Source organism: Canis lupus, chromosome 26 (assembly GCF_003254725.2).
Source record: "Canis lupus dingo isolate Sandy chromosome 26, ASM325472v2, whole genome shotgun sequence".
NCBI lineage: Eukaryota > Metazoa > Chordata > Mammalia > Carnivora > Canidae > Canis > Canis lupus.
In genome coordinates, this window is record NC_064268.1 from 27,332,764 (window position 1) to 27,351,983 (window position 19,220).

Below are 19,220 nucleotides of genomic sequence, written 5' to 3' on the forward strand. Positions count from 1 at the left end.
CTAAAAAGAAACTATGCATTAGTAGTATTTTATTTTATTTTATTTTATTTTATTTTATTTTATTTTATTTTATTTTATTTTTTTATTTTATTTATGATAGTCACACACAGAGAGAGAGAGAGAGAGAGAAAGAGGCAGAGACATAGACGGAGGGAGAGGCAGGCTCCATGTACTGGAAGCCTGACGTGGGATTCGATTCCGGGTCTCCAGGATCGCGCCCTGGGCCAAAGGCAGGCACTAAACCGCTGTGCCACCCAGGGATCCCCCAGTAGTCATTTCTCACACCAATATGACCTTGACTTTGGAATTAGTGGACAGGCTTTTATTTATTTTTATTTTTATTTTTATTATTTTTTATTATTATTTTTTTATTATTCTTTTAAATTATTTTTTAAATATATATTTTTTAAATATATCTGAGAGAGAAAGAGTGAACAAGTGTCCAAGTGGAGTGAGGGGCAGAGGAAAGGAATTTGAAACAGACTTTCTGCTGAGCAGGGAGCCCAGTGTGGGGGATCAGTCTCACAACTGCAAGATCGTGACCTGAGTCGAAATCAAGAGTGGGTTGCTTAACTGACTGAGCCACTCAGGTGCCCTGTGGACAGGATTTTAAGGCAGCTGTTGTAACTGTACCCAGGACATTGAGGAAAATCCACTTGCAATGAATGAATAAATAGCAGATATCAGCAGAGAAATAAAAACTGTTAAAAAAGAACCTGATATGTATCCAGATAATGTCAGTGCCATATTGCTTAGACCTGGCCTGCCATACTTTTTCATAGTATTTGGATTTAACATTCCAAACTAGAAAGATCTGTTGTAAAATTCATTCAGCAATACTGTTGAGACTTTTGGTTCAAGACAATGGCCTGAGGCCACACATATACTTCCTTTCCCTCCCAAAGTCTTAGTGACTTGGTCCTGCCATGTAATATAAAAATTACAATGAGCCTAAATCAAAGATAGAAAGTAGGTGAGGGGTTTCATCAGTAGATCCACAATTTTGAGTAACTTCTGGAAGATATATAGCAGATGGAATTGGGAATATCGAGAACTCAAACAGCAGAAAAATCTGTGCAGGAGAATACTGAAGCTATAAGTAATGATGTTCCCAGTTAGACTTTGGGGATTGGGGTACTAAGACCTTCTCAGGAATCATAGGGCCTGGGACCAGGAGCAGTTTCAGGCTGTGGTATAAAGGATTGCCAGAAGTTGTACCACCCTCTCCTCTGTAGAGTGCTGGCTCTGGTGTTTGCCCCGAGGCTTGAATTCTTTTTCTAAATAAGTTGGGGAATATGGTGCCAGGGGCTCCTGCCATGACTTTGGTATCAGAAAGAGAAGTAAAGCCATGCCTGAGGTAACGACAGGCTGCCATGTTGTCTTGAAACGAAGACCACACATAGGGAAAGACAGTTTGGCCCAGCAGTGAAACAGGTGCACACACACACATACACCCACCCCTACCCGTTGCCTTTTTTGTTTGTTTGTTTTTTAAAGATTTTATCCATTTATTCATGAGAGACACACACACAGAGAGAGGCAAAGACACAGGCAGAGGGAGAAGCAGGCTCCATGCAGGGAGCCTCTTGTGGGACTCAATCCGGGGTCTCCAGGATCACGCCCTGGGCTGAAGGCGGTGCTAAACCGCTGGGCCATTGGGGCTGCCCCGCTGTTGCCTCGATTGAAGCCATCCATTGAATGTCCCTGTACCTCTGGAAGAAGATACCCTGTAGGCATGTGTCATCAGCAAAGCCTTTAGCCAGTCGTTGCATTGAGGAGAGAGGCCGATGTTTAGAACAGTAGCTTTCATAATTGTTGAGAAACATGTAGAAGTCGAAGTCACTAATATTAGTTATCCCTGTCCTTTGTAAGTAAGTAAGGCCAACCAGGACTTGGACATTTTAGTATCTTAAAAGAGAAATAGCAGAAGGAAGCAACTCAGCTGAGCCCAAAGAAATGAAGTTAATGATTTGACTCACTATTAGTCCAGCAAACCAAAGCTGATTGGTGTTGAGGGTAGTGGTACCAGGGAGATCGCAGGTATGGCTTGAGTGATGTACCCATCAGTTACAATGAATTTACTTACCAACCACTTAGTGTTTGTGTAGTAATGCTCTGTGTGTGCTTGCAATTATGTATAGCTTCTTTCATGCCTGCTATAGTTCCTGAGATTGGGGGCTGGGGCCTGACATCTAACACAGGTCTTGTACTTTCACATGGAACACTACTTACAGTGGTGAGCAAGGGTGGCTTGAGAGTAGAGAAGTAGCAGAAGGAACAGAGGAGAGTTGTATAATTCTGTGGTGGGAAAAGCTTTTTTTAAAGAATGTTAGGAGGAGGCACTTGGGTAGCTCAGTCCGTTAAACATCTGACTCTTGATTTCAGCTCAGATCTTGATCTCAGGGTCATGAGTTCAAGCCCTGCATTGGGCTCCAGGCTAGAGCCTACTTAAATGAAAAAATGTTAAAGAATACTGGGAAGCCATAAAGGAAGTCTCATATTTGACTGTATATAATTGAAATTTTCAGTTCAGCAAAATGAAAGTACCATAAATAAAGGACATTGGGAGAAATTGGTAACACATATCAAATATATAAGGAGATCCTATACATCAGTGATATTATGATAACCCATTAGCCAAAAAAAGTATTAATAGGTAAGCAGAAAAGGTACAAAAAGACCCTCAATTTCACTAAAAAAAGCAAAGAAACTCAAAGTAAAGCAGGATGCCAATTTTCACTTAGCAGGTGTGGAAAATAAAAGAGATTGATAGTGTGTAAGAGAGGAGAAAAAGACCCTCTCATGTACTGTTGGAAGGAGTATCAATTGCTTTCAGCCTTTTGGAGTATTGTTCAAAATTAAAGTAAGCAGTACTTTAGCAATCCACCTACAGAAATCTGTTCTTTTTTTTTTTTTTTTAAGATTTTATTTATTTATTCATGAGAGACACACAGAGAGAGAGAGAGAAGAGAGAGAGAGAGAGGCACAGAGACAGAGAAGCAGCCTCCGTGGAGGGAGCCTGATGTGGGACTTGATCCAGGGTCTCCAGGATCAGGCCCTGGGCTGAAGGTGGCGCCAAACTGCTGAGCCACCCAGGCTGCCCCAGAAATCTGTTCTTTAGAAACATTCTTATAAGTTTGCAAATATAAACTTAGATATGTATGTTGCAGAATTGGTGCTTACTACAAAAACTTGGAAACTACCTATACTTTCAACAGTTGAGATCTAGGTGAATAACCCATGTGCCCAGTGCATCCCTACTATGGCTGTCATTACACCAGTGAGGACAAATTAGGCAGGTGTGTGTGTATGGCACAAAGTGCCATAGATGGAATAAAGAAGGTAATGGGACAGTAGAGTATGAGATGTATTACTTCTGTAACTAAAATCATAAAAGTTGTAAATACAACATTATGCTGAAACGGTGGCCAGCATAATGTTGTTCCTTAAGAAATACTGATTTCAGTGTATTCTATGCATTAAATTTTATAACATGGTGACTTCTCAAAAAAATTTTCTGCATTCTTGAGCTGGAACCTTCTAACAGATTAACATGCATCCTGTCGATAGTTCAAACGGTCCATTACTTCTTCCTCTTCTAGAAATGTGCCTTCACGTAATATATGAACAAGTTTGTAAAGACATTTACCATGTTTATACCCAAAATTGTAGAACCATTCTGTTTGCTAATAGGAGGTTGTTAAAACAAATCATATATCTGACTGAGGGAGTACTAACACAGCCATCAGATAGTGCTGCAGATCTGTATTTATTGATAAATATCCATTTATCTGTTGTTAAGTTGAAAGGCTTATGAAGAAGTATTTAAATACTATAATCTCATTTTAAGAAAAAGATTTACCACATGAAGTCTGGAAAGATATATATGCAAATGTAAATAATGAGTAATCTTATTTATTTTATTTTACTTTTTTAAAGATTTATTTATTTAAGAGAGAGAACACATGAGCCAGGGGTAGGGGGGAGACCTAGGGAGAGGGGGAGAGAAGCAGATTTGCCACTGAGTTTGGAGTCTTAGGACTTGATCCCAGGAACCCTAGATCAGATCATACATGAGCCCAAACCAAGAGACACTTAAGTAACTGAGCCACCCAGCCACCCCATGAGTAATACCAATTTTGCAACCCTTTTCTGTTTCCCAGACTTTTTGTTGTGAGGATACATTACTTTTAGAATCAAAGGGGAAAAGTTCTATCTACTTTTCAGAGGATATGGAATAAAAACAAAAATAAAAGTAGCAGGGGTGCCTGGGTGGTTCAGTTGGTTAAGTGTTGCCTTCCGCTCAGGTCATGATCCCAGGGTCTTGGGATCAAGCCCCATGTTGGGCTCCCTGCTCAGTGGGAGAAGTCTGCTTCTTCCTCTCCCTCTACCCCTCCCCTTTTTTCTGCTCCCCTCAACCTACTCTCTCTGAAATAAATAATAAATAAAATATTTTTAAAAAATTCTTTTAAAAAAAGTAGTAAATGGTTCATTTTAAACTCATCTGTGTCCCCTTTTAGCATCAGGAATTCTGGTTTGGGGATAAAGCTGTGGCCTGGTGGGCTGGATAGACTCCGTGGTGCCCCTAAGGCATGATATTTTAATTGATTATTTACACTTGTCCTTTCCCTTTTTCTAGAAATTACACCTGATATTAGTTGGAGGGACTTGATTGGATGTAAGGGTATGACAGCACTGGGATATTAGTACCCTGAGGGTTTTCTTGGATTTGGAGGGCAGGAAAGGTTGCTTATGAGCTTTCATTGATTTTACAGACCCAGGAGTCATAGGTTGAGCTTGTGATTATGGTATTTGCCTAGTGGTAACATCAGCATGTGTGATAGGCATGTAACTGGGCCAGAATGAAGGCCTGGTTGTTTTTTCCTTCTTTGTCGGGAATGAAATGTCTTGGTGGTAAAAAGATTATGAATCCCATTATTAAATGGGCAGGGCAGTGCCCAGAATTGTTTGGAGCACAGTTGGTCTAATACCAATGAGAATAGCAATTACTTGATTTCTAGAATAAAAATAACATTGTAAAACTGAGTTTTAATTTATAATTAAAAATGAGATAATAGTAGTTCTTCTGTTCTTTGATAGAATGTAATGTTGCTTTTGAGTTGAAGACAGTAGATGGCAGTGTCCCTCATACTAGAAAAACTTGGAGGAGGAAGGAAACTGCATTTAGTGGCCCTAGACTTGAAGACTAACATTGCCCATTCATATGATCGTTAATTGGGCCAAACGGCAGTTTTGTTAAGCTAGTCTTCAAAACAAGAGCATACTTAGAGACTCCTTTGTTTCCGAGGAGGAAAAGCCTGTTGTCATTTTTAATACTTTATGTTACAAAGTGGAAATACAGTTATGGTTCATGAAGTTTAAGTCAAATTGCCTAGAGACACTTTAGTGTACTTTATTCTGCCTAAATATGTCCATTGGCTGCCAGCTTCCTTTCCTTTCTATTTAAGAGAATTAATAAGACATAGCCTGAGTACGGAAGAATGCTCTTTTAAAAGCAGTGATAATGTGGCCATAAATGTAGAGTTCGAGAAAGAGGGAAGAATAAGAACCAAAGAAATGAATGAAGTCTGGGATTTTATGACCAGTCTAAGATGGCCAAGTGGCTTAAAATGTCACCTGAGAATCAAGATAACACCAGATGTTGAAAGTGAGCCATAGTAAGATTTGCTGTCATTTGTCTAATGTGAATTATCTAAAGATAGATAGATATACATCCTTTGTGACCAGAAAAGGAACACTTTTTAGCCAAGGAGGAGAAATTCACTCTCTTTTTTGCTTGCCTATTTTAATTAGAAAAATTGATTGCATTTAAATATAGTGTAAATGAAAGGTGTAACTCCTATGTTCCCAACACTAGAAACTGTCATTCTAATCTGAGTCTGATAATATCACCAAGACTTTGAATTCATCTATATGTAGGTCATATGAGAGCCAAGGATCCATGCTGGTTTGAGTCATACTTGGCTCCAGAAGTAGGGGTCAGGGTATTGGACTCACTCACTGGTGTCCACTTTGCCCTCAACCAAATTGAATGGCCCTTCTGACCCTTAGTTTCTAGATTAAATGAGGTCAGAAGCAGCTTATACAGAGATGGACTTTAAAGTTTATTCCTTTTTGTATGAAAACATCCTCTTTTCTGTCTATAAGAGGGTAAGGATTGTATCCTTTTCCCCTTTCCCTTGTATGTTAAACATCTAGAAAAAAGCTGGCTACAAAGTAGGTACCTATAAGGTATTTATTGAGTTAATGTAAATTTTGAACCCTTTTTATTTCAAAGGCCCCAACTTTGTTGAACAGTTTTGTGATGATGAATGAGAGGGACTTAACTACTGGCTACCAAAATTGGCCAGTTTTTCCCCCATGTTTTATCTCCTTTATTTTTTTATCCAGCTTTAGAAAATATATCATCATTATATATTTGTAATAATTATTACACATATAATTACATGTATATAATATCTGAGGGCATCTCAGTGGCTTGGTTGGTTAAGCATCTGATTCTTGATTTCAGCTCAGGTCATGATCTCAGGGTCATGAGATCAAGCCCCGTGTCAGACTCTAGGCTGGGCACGGAGCCTGCTTAAGATTCTCTCTCCTCCTCTTCCTCTGTGCCCCACTCCCTGGCTCATGTGCTCTTTCTAAAAAAAAAAAAGAAATTAAAAACTATTAAAATATCTGAACATGAATGTATCAATATTGAATTAAAGGTATCATGTCACAGAGGTTACAGCAGAACAGGTTTTTGATGGAACTGAGAAGGGGAAGATGAACAGTCTAAGAAAAGACAACACACTCCTACTTAAGAGTGTTGATTAAAAGCTAATAATTTTTTTAGCTTAAGGAAGATTTTTTTAAGCTTTATTCATTTGAGAGAGAGCGAGAGAGTACATGAGTACAGGGCGTGTGCAGAGGGAGAGAGAGAGAAGCAGACTCCCTGCTGAGCTTTGAGCTGACGGGGGCTCCAGCCCATGACCCTGAGATCATGATCTGAGTTTAAATCAAGAGTCAGTCATTCAACTGATTGAGGCACCCAGGCACCCTAGGAAGATTTTTTTTTTTTTAAGATTTTATTTTTAAGTGATCTTAAACCCAACATGGGGTTTGAACCTACAACCTGAGATCAAGAGTCTCACGCTCCTCCAGCTAATCCAGCTAGGAGCTCCTTAAGGACAATTTTTTGATTGCATATGATAACCTCATGCAAGTGTTCACTATGCCTAGGTTCCTGCTACTAAGTAAGTATAAGGAATAGGAGGGAATATTTACTCAGACACACTAGTATCTGTGGTGGTGATATCCCTGATAATAAAGAGTACAGTTCTGTCAATGGAATATTTTTTTTTAAACCCTAGGTTCTAAAAACAACAACAACAACAAAACAACAACAACAAAAACAAAACAAAACAAAAACCCTAGGTTCTGATTTTATTTTTTTATTATTTTTATTTTATTTTTAAAAAGATTTTTATTTATTTATTCATGAGAGACACACAGAGAGAGAAAGGCAGAGACACAGGCAGAGGGAGAAGCAGGCTTCATGCAGGGAACCTGATGTGGGACTCGATCCTGGGCCAAAGGCAAGCACTAAACCACTGAGCCACCAAGGGATCCCCCTAGGTTCTGATTTTTGTATTGCTTCTTCTTGCTCCCTCCATTAGCTTACGTAGTTATACTTTATTCCATTTTGTATCTCTACCATGTGCCAGGTGTTAGGGCTGTGAAGTCACCACATAGCTCCTGACTTTGAAGTGTTTTCAGTCTAGTGGTAAAGACAGATGTGTAAAGAAATATAAGTGTTGGCAGCAACAGTCACAGAGTTGGAACACAGAAAGGATAGGGCTCTGCTGGAGTAGAAGGTGACAGGTAAAGTCAGAATATTTGTCACCAGATGTCAGTGCCTTTTCTGGTGCTTAGACCAAAAGAAAATGCTCAGTCCCTAAGCTGTCAAAGTAACCAACTGTGATAAATTTACTGGGTGGCAGTTACCAATGGGCACCTCCTAAAGCATTTCCTCTTAAGCATGGACTTTTGAACAGAACCTCCAAATAGAATGTGACTTCCCATGTATTTCTGGTTCCAGGGTCACTGGGCCTCACTGGGCCTTTTTTTAAAAAAGATATTTATTTATTCATGAGAGACACAGAGAGAGAGAGGCAGAGACACAGGCAGAGGGAGAAGCAGGCTCCATGCAGGGATCCTAACGCCGAACTCTATCCCGCATCTCCAGGATCAGGCCCTGGGCCACAGGTGGCGCTAAACTGCTGAGCCACCTGGGCTGCCCCTGACTGTGCCTTCGTGTTTGCATTCCCACTCGGTCTAGACCGGTACTTTGCATATTAGTGGTACTCATTAAATGTTTACAGTGACAATGGAATTGTTTGAGGAAAATTCATATTCAAGAAATAATTTGAGAAATTTTGATTTATTTTATGAATATATCACTTACTTTAGAAAAAGACTTTTCCATAGAATTAATGTAAATAGCTCCCCAGGATAACTAATTAAGCTTATAAAAATTTTGCTAATTCACTACTTTTCTGGAATTTATTCCAGTGTGTAAAGAAAGTTATGCTTTCATAATGAGTTTAGTTTAATAACCCTTTTGATTAGAAGTTCACATTTTAATAGAAATCAGTGTTATTTTGATTGGTTATGAGCCAAAAATGTGTGTGTTCTTAACAATTGATTTTACTTAACTTTTTGTTTCATAATTAAGACACTGAGGAAGGAAGCAATCCAGAAATTGTGATTTAAACTTGATATTTTCCTTAGAAAGTAATGTTGGTTAATACTTGGATTGAACATCCTTTTTTCTTTTTAAGTTTTGTATTAAAAGGTCTTTGGGCAGGATGACCTTTTTTTTGAATGTCATACTTAAATACCTCCTTCCTTTATATTAATCCTTGGGACACAGCTTTAAGAATAAATATTTAAACTTCTGTGCTGTTTTCAGATACAGTTAAAAAACTCCAGGACCAAAAACATGACATGGAAAGGGAAATCAAGACACTCCACAGGAGACTTCGGGTAGGATAAATCCTCATGTATTATCTCATTAGAATACCTAGGTTTCTGAAAGTTGAATACAGTGTAGTCCTTGACCATGTTAGGATTCATTTTAAGCTTCAGATACAGTTAAAAACACTGATCCCACTGGGCTTTGGACAGAAAGCAAATGCCATCATTTCAAATTGGGATTAGTGCTGGATTCTAAATAGAAGAATCTACGAGTAATTTATGAGTGGTAATTTTAAAAGGATGGACTTAGGAAGCAAATGTTTTATTTTGGAAAGAAAAATTATTTGCTCTTGATTAGAAAGTGTCTCAAACCAAACTGTTTTCATCTGGGTTTTTTGTCTTCTATGAATTTGATCAGCTTGCTGACAGCAATGCCACTCTGATGCATAGGTGGGAAGAGTTCATTAAGTTTGGGTCATGCCTCAGTTACTCAGGCTGTATGAATGGTGTCTGAAAATTGCTTTGAGGTGACAGATGCCGGACCTAGGACTAGCTGTGGCTCTGGTGGAGGTGATGCCCTAGGGAGGCTTGCCCACCTAGCCACACCCTCATCCTTCACGGCTGTGGGAAGTGGCAGACCGAACAGTTCTTAGCTCCTCTCTTTGTATGATTTTGTCTACCTAGTTTGAGTTGAGTGTTTTTCTTCTGGCTTCCTCTTCCTTTTCCTTTACTTTTGATTTTTTTTTTCCTGGTAGTTTTTGATGTCAAGATATTTATAGTTTTTCAGTATAAAATCTCACAGTATGGTTCACACACCATTATCTACTTTCTTCAGCTTTTCAGAGGTAAAGTGCTATAAATTTTTTTTTAAGTGCTATAAATTTTGAATGATGTGTTTATTTTCATTAGACTTACAAACTTGCATAAGGAAGAGAGGCTTGACATTATTGTCATTAATATTGATTGAGCACTCTGGTGCTTGATGCCTCAGCAGGCAGATCAACAGAAAGTCTCTTCCTCATTAAGAACAAGTTCACTACTAATAATTGTATTACCTGTTACCTATTAGAAATAATAATAGCAATTCTCTGGGATTTAAAAGAAATTAATCATTATTTGGGACCGTGCATTACAGTCCAATCATAAACAAATTTTATTATTTTTAAGTAAGTATTGCTCTCTTTTGGAAATAAAAATTTAGTTTTTTAATGTAGGAAGAATCTGCAGAATGGCGGCAGTTTCAAGCTGATCTCCAGACTGCTGTGGTCATTGCAAATGACATTAAATCTGAAGCCCAAGAGGAGATTGGTGATCTGAAGCGCCGGTTACATGAGGCTCAAGAAAAAAATGAAAAACTCACAAAAGAATTGGAGGAAATAAAGTCACGCAAGTATGTTTTGAAAAACCAATTGTGTACTTATATTTTCATAGAGAACACTTAAAATCCCAATTTTATGATGTGGTATTATGGAAAGAATGTGAAATTTGACTCTAGTGTGAGTGTGGATCCTAGTGGAAGTTATTCAACTTTTCTGGCCTCGTTTTATGACACCTGTAAAATAGCAGTCTATATGGATCTTTCAGAGTTGTTGTCAGTATCCATAATTAACAATTTGGGGGAGGGGGAAACGGCCGAATGGTCCCTGGCACAAGGTACCTTCTAGTTCCCTCCTTTCCTGTATCACCACACTCCAGCTGTTACTTTTCTTTAGATTGATAGCCTCTGATTAAGAATGTGTACTGTGGAGGCAGACAGGCTTGACTCCTATCTAGTTCTGCCTCTTATTAGCTGTGTGATCTTGGTTAGGACCCTTAACTTCCCAAAGCCTCATTTTGCTTATTGTTAACATGGAGACCGTACTACCTGCTTTACAGTGTTACTATAAGGCTTAAAGGAGATCTCTCTGCACAGTGACCAGGGCAATGATAAGTATACTTTAATAACTAATATTATTAGAGACCCAAGTAAAGAATGTGAAGTGAGTTTTTCTCCATTACTCACTTTGAGGAGTTTTCACTTGTTTTATACTTACAACACTCTGAATCTCCATAGTAATACTTTTTCCCATCTAACAGAAATCATTGGGAACCAATATAAAATATTAGGTGAGATGACATTTGTGATATGCTCTGAGTTCCTCAGTGAGATTCCATCTAATGAGTAGTGGGGAGTAGTTTTTGTGTTGAAGTTATTATTGAGAATTTAGTTATTCAGGGGCACGTGACTGGCTGAGTCAATACAGCATATGACTTAATCTTGGGGTCATGAGTTGGGGCCCCAAGTTGGGCATAGAGTTAACTTTATAAAAAAAGTATTTGATTATTCACCACTTTAACTAATTCTTAGGTAGACATAGGAAAAATTTTAGAAAAATATTTTTGGGGTGCCTGGGTGGCTCAGTCAGTTGGGCGTCTGACTCTTGATCTCAGGGTCGTGAGTTCAAGCCCCCATGCTGGGTGTGGAGCTCACTTAAAACAGGATATTGTTGGAAAGTTATCGTGTTTTATTGTTGCCTAGCTCTAGTGTATGGTCCAGAGAAAAGTATTACTAAACCATTTTTCAGGGACGCCTGGGTGGCTCAGCGATTAAGTGTCTGCCTTTGGCTCAGGGTGTGATTCTGGAGTCCTAGGATCAAGTCCCACACTGGGCTCCCTGCATGGAGCCTGCTTCTCCCTCTGCCTGTGTCTCTGCCTCTCTCTCTTTCTCTCTCTCTCTCTCTCTCTTTCTCTCTCTCTCTCTCTCTCTCTCTCTGTCTCTCATGAATAAATAAATAAAATCTTTAAAAAATAAACAAACATTTTTCTTTGGTTTCCTTAAGTAGAACATGGAATGCAGTGGAAGATTATTGTTTCTCCACTTGGTAAAAGACTCATATGTTACATTACCTTTTTTCCGTATACTGTTAAAGGAATGGTGTATCAGAAATACTTCATTCTTTTTAAAAAATGATTATTTGGGAGAGAGAGTGCTCGGCGGGGAGGGGCAGAAGGAGGGGAAGGAAGAATCTCAAATAGACTCTGTGCTAAGTGCGGGAGCCCATTTGGGAGCTCGATCTCAGGACCCTGAGATCACAACCTGAGCCAAAACCGAGAGTTGGATGCTTAACCGACTGTGCCACCCAGGCACCCCTGGAAATGTTTCATTCTAAAGGTAACCTGAGTGAGATTCTTCTCTTGAAGAATCATTCCATCAGGTCCTAAAGATATCCTTGAAGAAGCAGTAAATTAATTTTACTAAATCTTGGTCCTTGAGTATATATACTCTTTTTAGCATTCCTTTTTCTAAATTTTTTTTTAAAGATTTTATTTATTTATTCATGAGAGACAGAGGCAGAGACATAGGCAGAGGGAGGAGAAGCAGGCTCCAATGCAGGGAGCCCGTTGTGGGACTCGATCCTGGGACTCTGGGATCATACCCTGAGCAGAAGGCAGATGCTCAACCACTGAGTCACAGGCGTCCCTCTGTTTAGCATTCCTTGTGATGAATGAGAAGTATACATAAAGCACTTCCGCTGTATTATTGTATATCCAGGCATGAGGTTGTCTCAAGGAGAGTGCTCTGTGGTTATTTTAGTTTAAGCTGTTTTCTGACTAACAAACAATAGATATTTAGACTTTGCTATTTGGTGGATATTCCTTAAAAATGAATTAAGAGAGACTGTCACTCTTAGGGAAAGGAAAGGAAAACAACTGACTGTATTTGTTGCCAGTGCTAAAATGTGGGCTTTCAAGTCAATGTTAGGATTTTAGAAAACTTGTATCTGCCATCACAAGCTTGGCAGCTTCGTATATTTAAAGAGTTTCCTGATGAGATCATTGGTGATATTAACAAATGTGACTTTTAAATAATAAATCATATAATGACAGATGTCAACATTTGGAAAATTCGTGTAACTCAGTAAACCAATATTTTCAGTATGACTAATGCGTAATGTTACACAGTCACATGTCGGTAAAAGATCCATTTCAAGTATAAGATAGACTAGAGGATTTTTAATGGACAGAGTAGGAAAAGTTTATTTATATGGTTTCAAATTCCACATTGCAACTAACTTTTAAGTAATTACCACTTACTACATTTTGGTATAGTATCAAGGAAAATGGCCTCGGTTGTCTAAAAAGCCACAATTATTTAAGATCATTAAAACAGTCTTTTCTTTTTCAACTGCTGTGTATCTGTTAGCCTTGTTCTTTTTTTTTTTTTTTAACCTCAGAATAGATTGAATACAGAAGAAGAAATGAGAATGTAACAGTATTCTGTTAAGCCAGACATTAAAGAGATATGCAAAAGTGTAAAAACGCTGCTGTTCTTCTACTACCTCTTCTTCCTTTTTTTTTTGGTTTGGGAAAATAATTATTTTTCATAAAAATATTTTATACTGATAAGTCCTGGGTTTATTTTTGTTTTTAGATGAATTAAGTATTTTAAATATGTCTTAGTTTAAATTTCCATTATGATAAATGTCAGTAGACATAGGCTACATAAAGAAAAGCTTTTTGGGATCTTGAGTAATTTTTAAGAGTGGAAAGGCTGGGAGGTGGCTTAGTTGATTAAGTAGCTGCTTTTGGCTCAGGTCATAGTCCTGGGGTCCTGGGATCAAGCCCCTTGTCCGTCTCCCTGCTCAGCAGGGAGTTCACTTATCCCTCTCCCTCTGCCCCTGTTCATGCTCTGTCTCTTGGTCACTCTTTTCAAATAAATAAAATCTTAAAAAAAAAAAAAAAAAAGTGGAAAAGGGCTCCAAGGCCAAAAAGGTCTGATAATCACTGTTAAAGAGTCTTTGTTAAAACTTCTAAGCATGAGACCTTATGGTAGATCTGGAGGAAAAAAAAACTGTCAGAAGAGTCAAATAGCTACCAAATAGCTACCATCTTCCCAAGGACTGGCTTAATTTTGTCCCCCTATAAACTTACTTGATGGTTATATGACATGTACAAACTCTGCAACTGAAATCTCGTTCCAGATAAAAACTGATGTGTTAGTCAGCTCAGTGAATTAGAGTTGGCCAGAAATAAAATGTAATTGATTTTTTTAGATGACTCATGATCCATCACACTGAGCATCTCGGAGACTCATGTTACTAATATGGGCCCAGATTTTTTTTTTCCTTTGTAGAAATTCTATTTGGAGACTACAGCAGAGTTTTTTTTTTTGTTTTTTTTTTTAAGAATATGAGCTTTGATTTCATTTCTTTTGTATTTCCATATCTATGCATGGCATATTAGATAGGGACAGTATAAATAATCCGTATACTGGTGAATTTTCAGACTCCTTAGAGCAGGACAGAACCTCAAGATCCACAGTTCTGTCAGGATCTTTTTGGCTAGTCCACTTTCCATTTTACTACTAATTGATTACCGATGTCCTCACCTTACACTTACTCAGATGAAAATGGATTCTGATGGTTACTTTTAAGCCTATTTAGTACAACCTGATATAAAAATTTTAATATCATTTCCTGGAACTTATGAAACAAATGAGAATATTAGACTAGGTAATTTACTCAGCTTCTACTAATATTGTCTTTTTTAAAAGTGATACTTTTTAATGCTTTTCAGTAGGGAGGTAAAAATGTGTATTTGCTAGTATATGTGTAAAAATGCCTGATTTCACTATCGTTTTCAGGCAAGAGGAGGAGCGAGGCCGGGTATACAACTACATGAATGCTGTTGAAAGAGATTTGGCAGCCTTAAGGCAAGGGATGGGACTGAGTAGAAGGTCCTCAACTTCCTCTGAGCCAACCCCTACGGTGAAAACCCTCATCAAGTCATTTGACAGTGCATCACAAGGTAATTTCTTATATCTTATGCTAAAGGCAGGCAGTTGTCATTCACTTACCATCTGTTCTCTGATCTGGTTTGGTATTCTTTACCATCTTACTCTCTGAGCCTCATCAAATTTCATGTAGCATTAATGACTTAGTCTTACTATCAGGTGAATTTTAGGAGACTTGGGATCTATTCAGCTTCAGAGGATCTTGCTCTCAGACTTGGTGCCTTGCCTCTCACAGAAATGTCTTCATGTAGTTCTGGGGCTTTGAGTGTCTTCTAAAAGAAATGCCTGAAAACTCCAAATGTATGAATTCAGTCCTTTCCCTTCCTCTGAACTCCTGTAGGTGTATAAATCCAAAGGCCTCCTTAACATTGACACTCAGGTATCTCCCAGATGTCTTATGTCCAAAACTGCACTCCTGTCCCTGAGCTTCAGGCTTCCCCTGTGTTCCTGCCCAGTTACTTAAATCAGAGATTCAGGAATCTTCCGTCTCCCTTAAATCCTTCTTCTTTTCTCACCTCCACATCTAATCCATTAACAGGTCATGTGGATCTAGCCTCCAGCATGCACATCTTTGCTCTGTCTGCTTCTATCTCTAGCACACAATCAACTGCTAGTACAAGCCACCATCAGCTTCTAATTTCAGTGACCTCCTAATTAGTCTCTCCATTTCATTTCATGACAGAAAGATCTTTTGCTTAAACTCCTTTAATTGCTTTATTATAGTTACAATGAAATTCAGATCCCCAGATGCCTGCATAATCTGACCCTGCCTTCCTCTTACTGCAGTTGAGCCACTCTTCCCCTGCCCTTCTTCTACTCCCACCACACTAGACTTTAGGTCCCAAAACAGACCAGGGTTCATATAGCACAGGCTTCATATCTTCTCTACCTGGAAGCTCACTCTTCCCACCTTCAAGTGACTGGCTCCTTTTTATCTCTTTAACCCCTTCAGCTTTGGGAAAGGGAAAGGGTTGTCGTTTTTTTTATTGTTGTTGTTGTTGTTTTTAATAAATTTATTCTTTATTGGTGTTCAATTTGCCAACATATAGAATAACACCCAGTGCTCATCCCATCAAGTGCCCCCCTCAGTGCCTGTCACCCAGTCACCCACATCCCCTTCCACCACCCCTAGTTCGTTTCCCAGAGTTAGGAGTTTCTCATGTTCTGTCAGGGATGTCGTTTTTAAAAAAAACTAAATGGAGGCATCCATCTGGCTCAGTTGGTAGAGCACATTACTCTCGATCCTGAGGTTGTGAGTCTGAGCTCCATGTTAGATGTAGAGAATACTTAAAAAAATAAAATCTTGGGTTACCTGGGTGGCTCAGTCGGTTAAACGTTTGACTCTTGTTTTTGGCTCAGGTCATGATCTTATGGGTCATGGGATTGAGCCCTGCATCGGGCTCTGCACTCAGCGGGAGATTGCTTTCTTTCTCTTTCAGATAATTATCTTTTTCTTTTTTTAAATTTTTTTATTTATTCATGAGAGACAGAGAGAGAGAGAGAGGCAGAGACACAGGCAGAGGGAGAAGCAGGCTCCATTCAGGGAGCCGGATGTGGGACTCGATCCCCGGTCTCCAGGATCACACCTTGGGCCGAAGGTGACGCTAAACCACTGAGCCACCCGGGCTGCCCTCTTTTTTTTTTTTTTTAATAAATCTTTGTAAAAAAATCTTTTAAAAGTGGAGGGGCACGTGGGTGAGGTAGTTAATTAAGTATCCGACTCTTGGTTTTCGCTCAGGTCATGATCTCAGGATCATGAGATTAAGCCTCAGGTTGGACTCCACACTCAGTGCAGAATTAGCTTAACTCTCTCAAATAAATAAATCCTTAAAAAAATTTTTTTTTTCCAGAAAAATAACTGAATGTAATGTGTCCTAAAAGTTATTTTAAAAATTCTTTAAACTTCATGACAGGCTTTATTCTAATTCACTTAATAGTAGAGTTTCTATAATCTGTATTCTATGACTACACACAAATTAGTTTTCTTTGGCTTAAAATCAGATCAAAAGTCACATACTTACACTATTGATACAGATATTTTGGAAGACAGTAACTTCCAATTTACAATGCCATATTCATAGATCCTGAAGTTCTTATACATCATACAGGCACAAGTTTATAAAGATATATAGATATACATATAGATACAGATATACACAGAAAGTTTTCAGTATAGGATTGTTTGAAAACCTAGATATTGCTCAAGTGCCCATTAAAAACATTAATAAGTCAGTTATGACCCATTAGTACAATAGAATACCGTGCATTTTTTAATAAGGTTGAGGTAGATTTCGAAGTACTGATGTATAAAATACTGCAGTCCTTTGTAATAAGTTGTAGACCAGTATTATATAGTGTGATCTCATTTTGTTTTTTAAGTACATAGATTTTTGCATTAAAAGTACAAGAAAGATGATGCACTTGGAACTATTGTTAATGGCTACCTCTGGGTAATATGATGGGATAAAATGAAAGAAAGGCTCACAAAAATCTGTGCTTCTAAAATGAAATGATAATGGAGTGCTTTACTAAATTTAAAGTCATGTAGTTATTCAGAATATTAATGAAATGAGCTTTAATGCAAAAAGATAAATCTGCTCTATTCCGATCTTTTTTAAAAACATTATTTTACAAGATATATCTAAATGACTCAGCAGTCCCACTGCTAAATTATATACACAAAAGTAGTTAACAGAAGTCTTCAAATAGTTGTACGTGAGTGTTCATGATAGCATCATTCACAATAGCCAAAATGTGGAAACAGCCCAGATGTCCATCAATGGTTAAACAGAATATGGTATATCCATCTGATGGAATATTATTCAGACATAGGAAGGAATGAAAGAAGTACTGATGTATACTACCATGTGTAAGACATGCTAAGTAAAAGCAGCCAGACACAAAAGGCTGTGTATTATAAGATTCCACTTATATGAAGTATGGAAAATAGGTAAGTCTGTGCATAGAGACAGAAAGCAGTTTGGCTGTTGCCAGGGACTGAGGAAGAGATAAATGGAGAATGATTGCCTAACAGATACTGGAATATTTTGGAACTAGGTAGAAGTGATGATGGGTGTACAATATTGTGAATGTACTAGATGCCATTGAACTATGTACATTTTAAAATTATTTACTTTCTACTATGTGAGTTTTTTTTTTTTTTTTAAGATTTTATCTTTTTGAGAGAGAGAGAACGCATAAAACACCACAAACAGTGGAGAGAAAGAAGCAGACTGCCCATTGAGCAGGGAGCCCAATGTGGTGCTCAATCCCAGGACCCTGGCTGGGATCATGACCTGAGCTGAAGGCAGACCCTTAGCCACCTAGGCACCCCTATTATGTGAATATTATTTCAATAAAAGAATGCATCTAAAAATAGCAAATTAAATATAAGTACTTGGTTGCATAAAAAGGTCCACCATGATCTACTTCTTCATGTTTTCCCCACTGTGTGACATGCCTGATTTTGTCTTTGTGTCCCATTTTGATTTTAATTTAGCTTCAAACAAATAACCATTTTTTATGCACCCTCTACCAAAATCTGTGCCAAGCCTAAGTATCTGGAAGTGAATAAATTATGGATCTTACTTTTGCATAGTTTAAAGAGGGATACGGAGGAGTAAGTGAATAATTGTACATCTATGCATTAAATGCAAATCAGAAAGTACTTGTGAAGTAAAGTGATGAACCCCATAGGAAGAGATGAGAAAAGATGAATGGGAGCCCAGTGTTCCTTCATTTTTGTTTTTATTTTCCAGTGTTCCTTCGTGGAATGCACACCGACCGTGGGCTAGGCTTCTCGCCTGATGCAGTTACAGAAATACTCCTCTTGGGTTTTTTGAACTTATATTTCATTGGCTCGTGGAGCTCTTTAACTACCTAAATTAATGAAATGGCAAAAACGAAATGACTGGCATAATCAGGTTGGGAATCAACACAACTACTCTAAGGAACAGAGAGTCCACCTAGTGGCAGGAGAAGCATCACCTGCCAGGCACAGCTGTGAGTGTGCCATAGATGCTAGGCATCAGTCAGAACAGTTTCCAGGGGAGCCTGAGCATTGAATGGTCTGGGGGATCCTTTACGGGAGACCAGTTATGAAAGTTTCCACTCTACCATGATACATTCAATGTTTGTTTGTTTCTGTAGTACCAAACCCTACTGCGGCCGCGATTCCTCGCACGCCTTTAAGTCCAAGTCCAATGAAAACCCCTCCTGCTGCAGCAGTCTCACCTATGCAGGTAAGTGTCTGTTACTGTAGAGGCTGTGGGGTCCTTAGCATCTGGAAGTCTGTCCTCCGAAAAGTCCTTTGCACTTACATTAGGGGGGCACACCTTGTGAGGAATGTAGTTAGGGTTGTAAAATCATGTAAATATCCTTAATTGAGATATATTATGAAAATGTCCATTGTGTTACTAGTCTTTTGAAAGTCTCTAGTAATAATGATAGCTAACAAGTATTGAGCACT

At 38.4% G+C, this 19,220-nt stretch overlaps 1 protein-coding gene across 7 annotated transcripts in view; it reads left to right on the forward strand.

The window, feature by feature from the left end:
* The window catches only part of SPECC1L (sperm antigen with calponin homology and coiled-coil domains 1 like), a 132,783-nt gene that overhangs the window by 57,333 nt on the left and 56,230 nt on the right, over window positions 1-19,220 (forward strand). For all 7 annotated transcript variants that reach the window (XM_025474699.3, XM_049101919.1, XM_025474692.3 and 4 more), the window contains 4 exons: window positions 8,975-9,048; window positions 10,194-10,369; window positions 14,603-14,766; window positions 18,902-18,993. In XM_025474699.3, coding sequence (XP_025330484.3) covers window positions 8,975-9,048; window positions 10,194-10,369; window positions 14,603-14,766; window positions 18,902-18,993 — 506 coding nt within the window. The remainder of the gene's footprint in view (window positions 1-8,974; window positions 9,049-10,193; window positions 10,370-14,602; window positions 14,767-18,901; window positions 18,994-19,220) is intronic.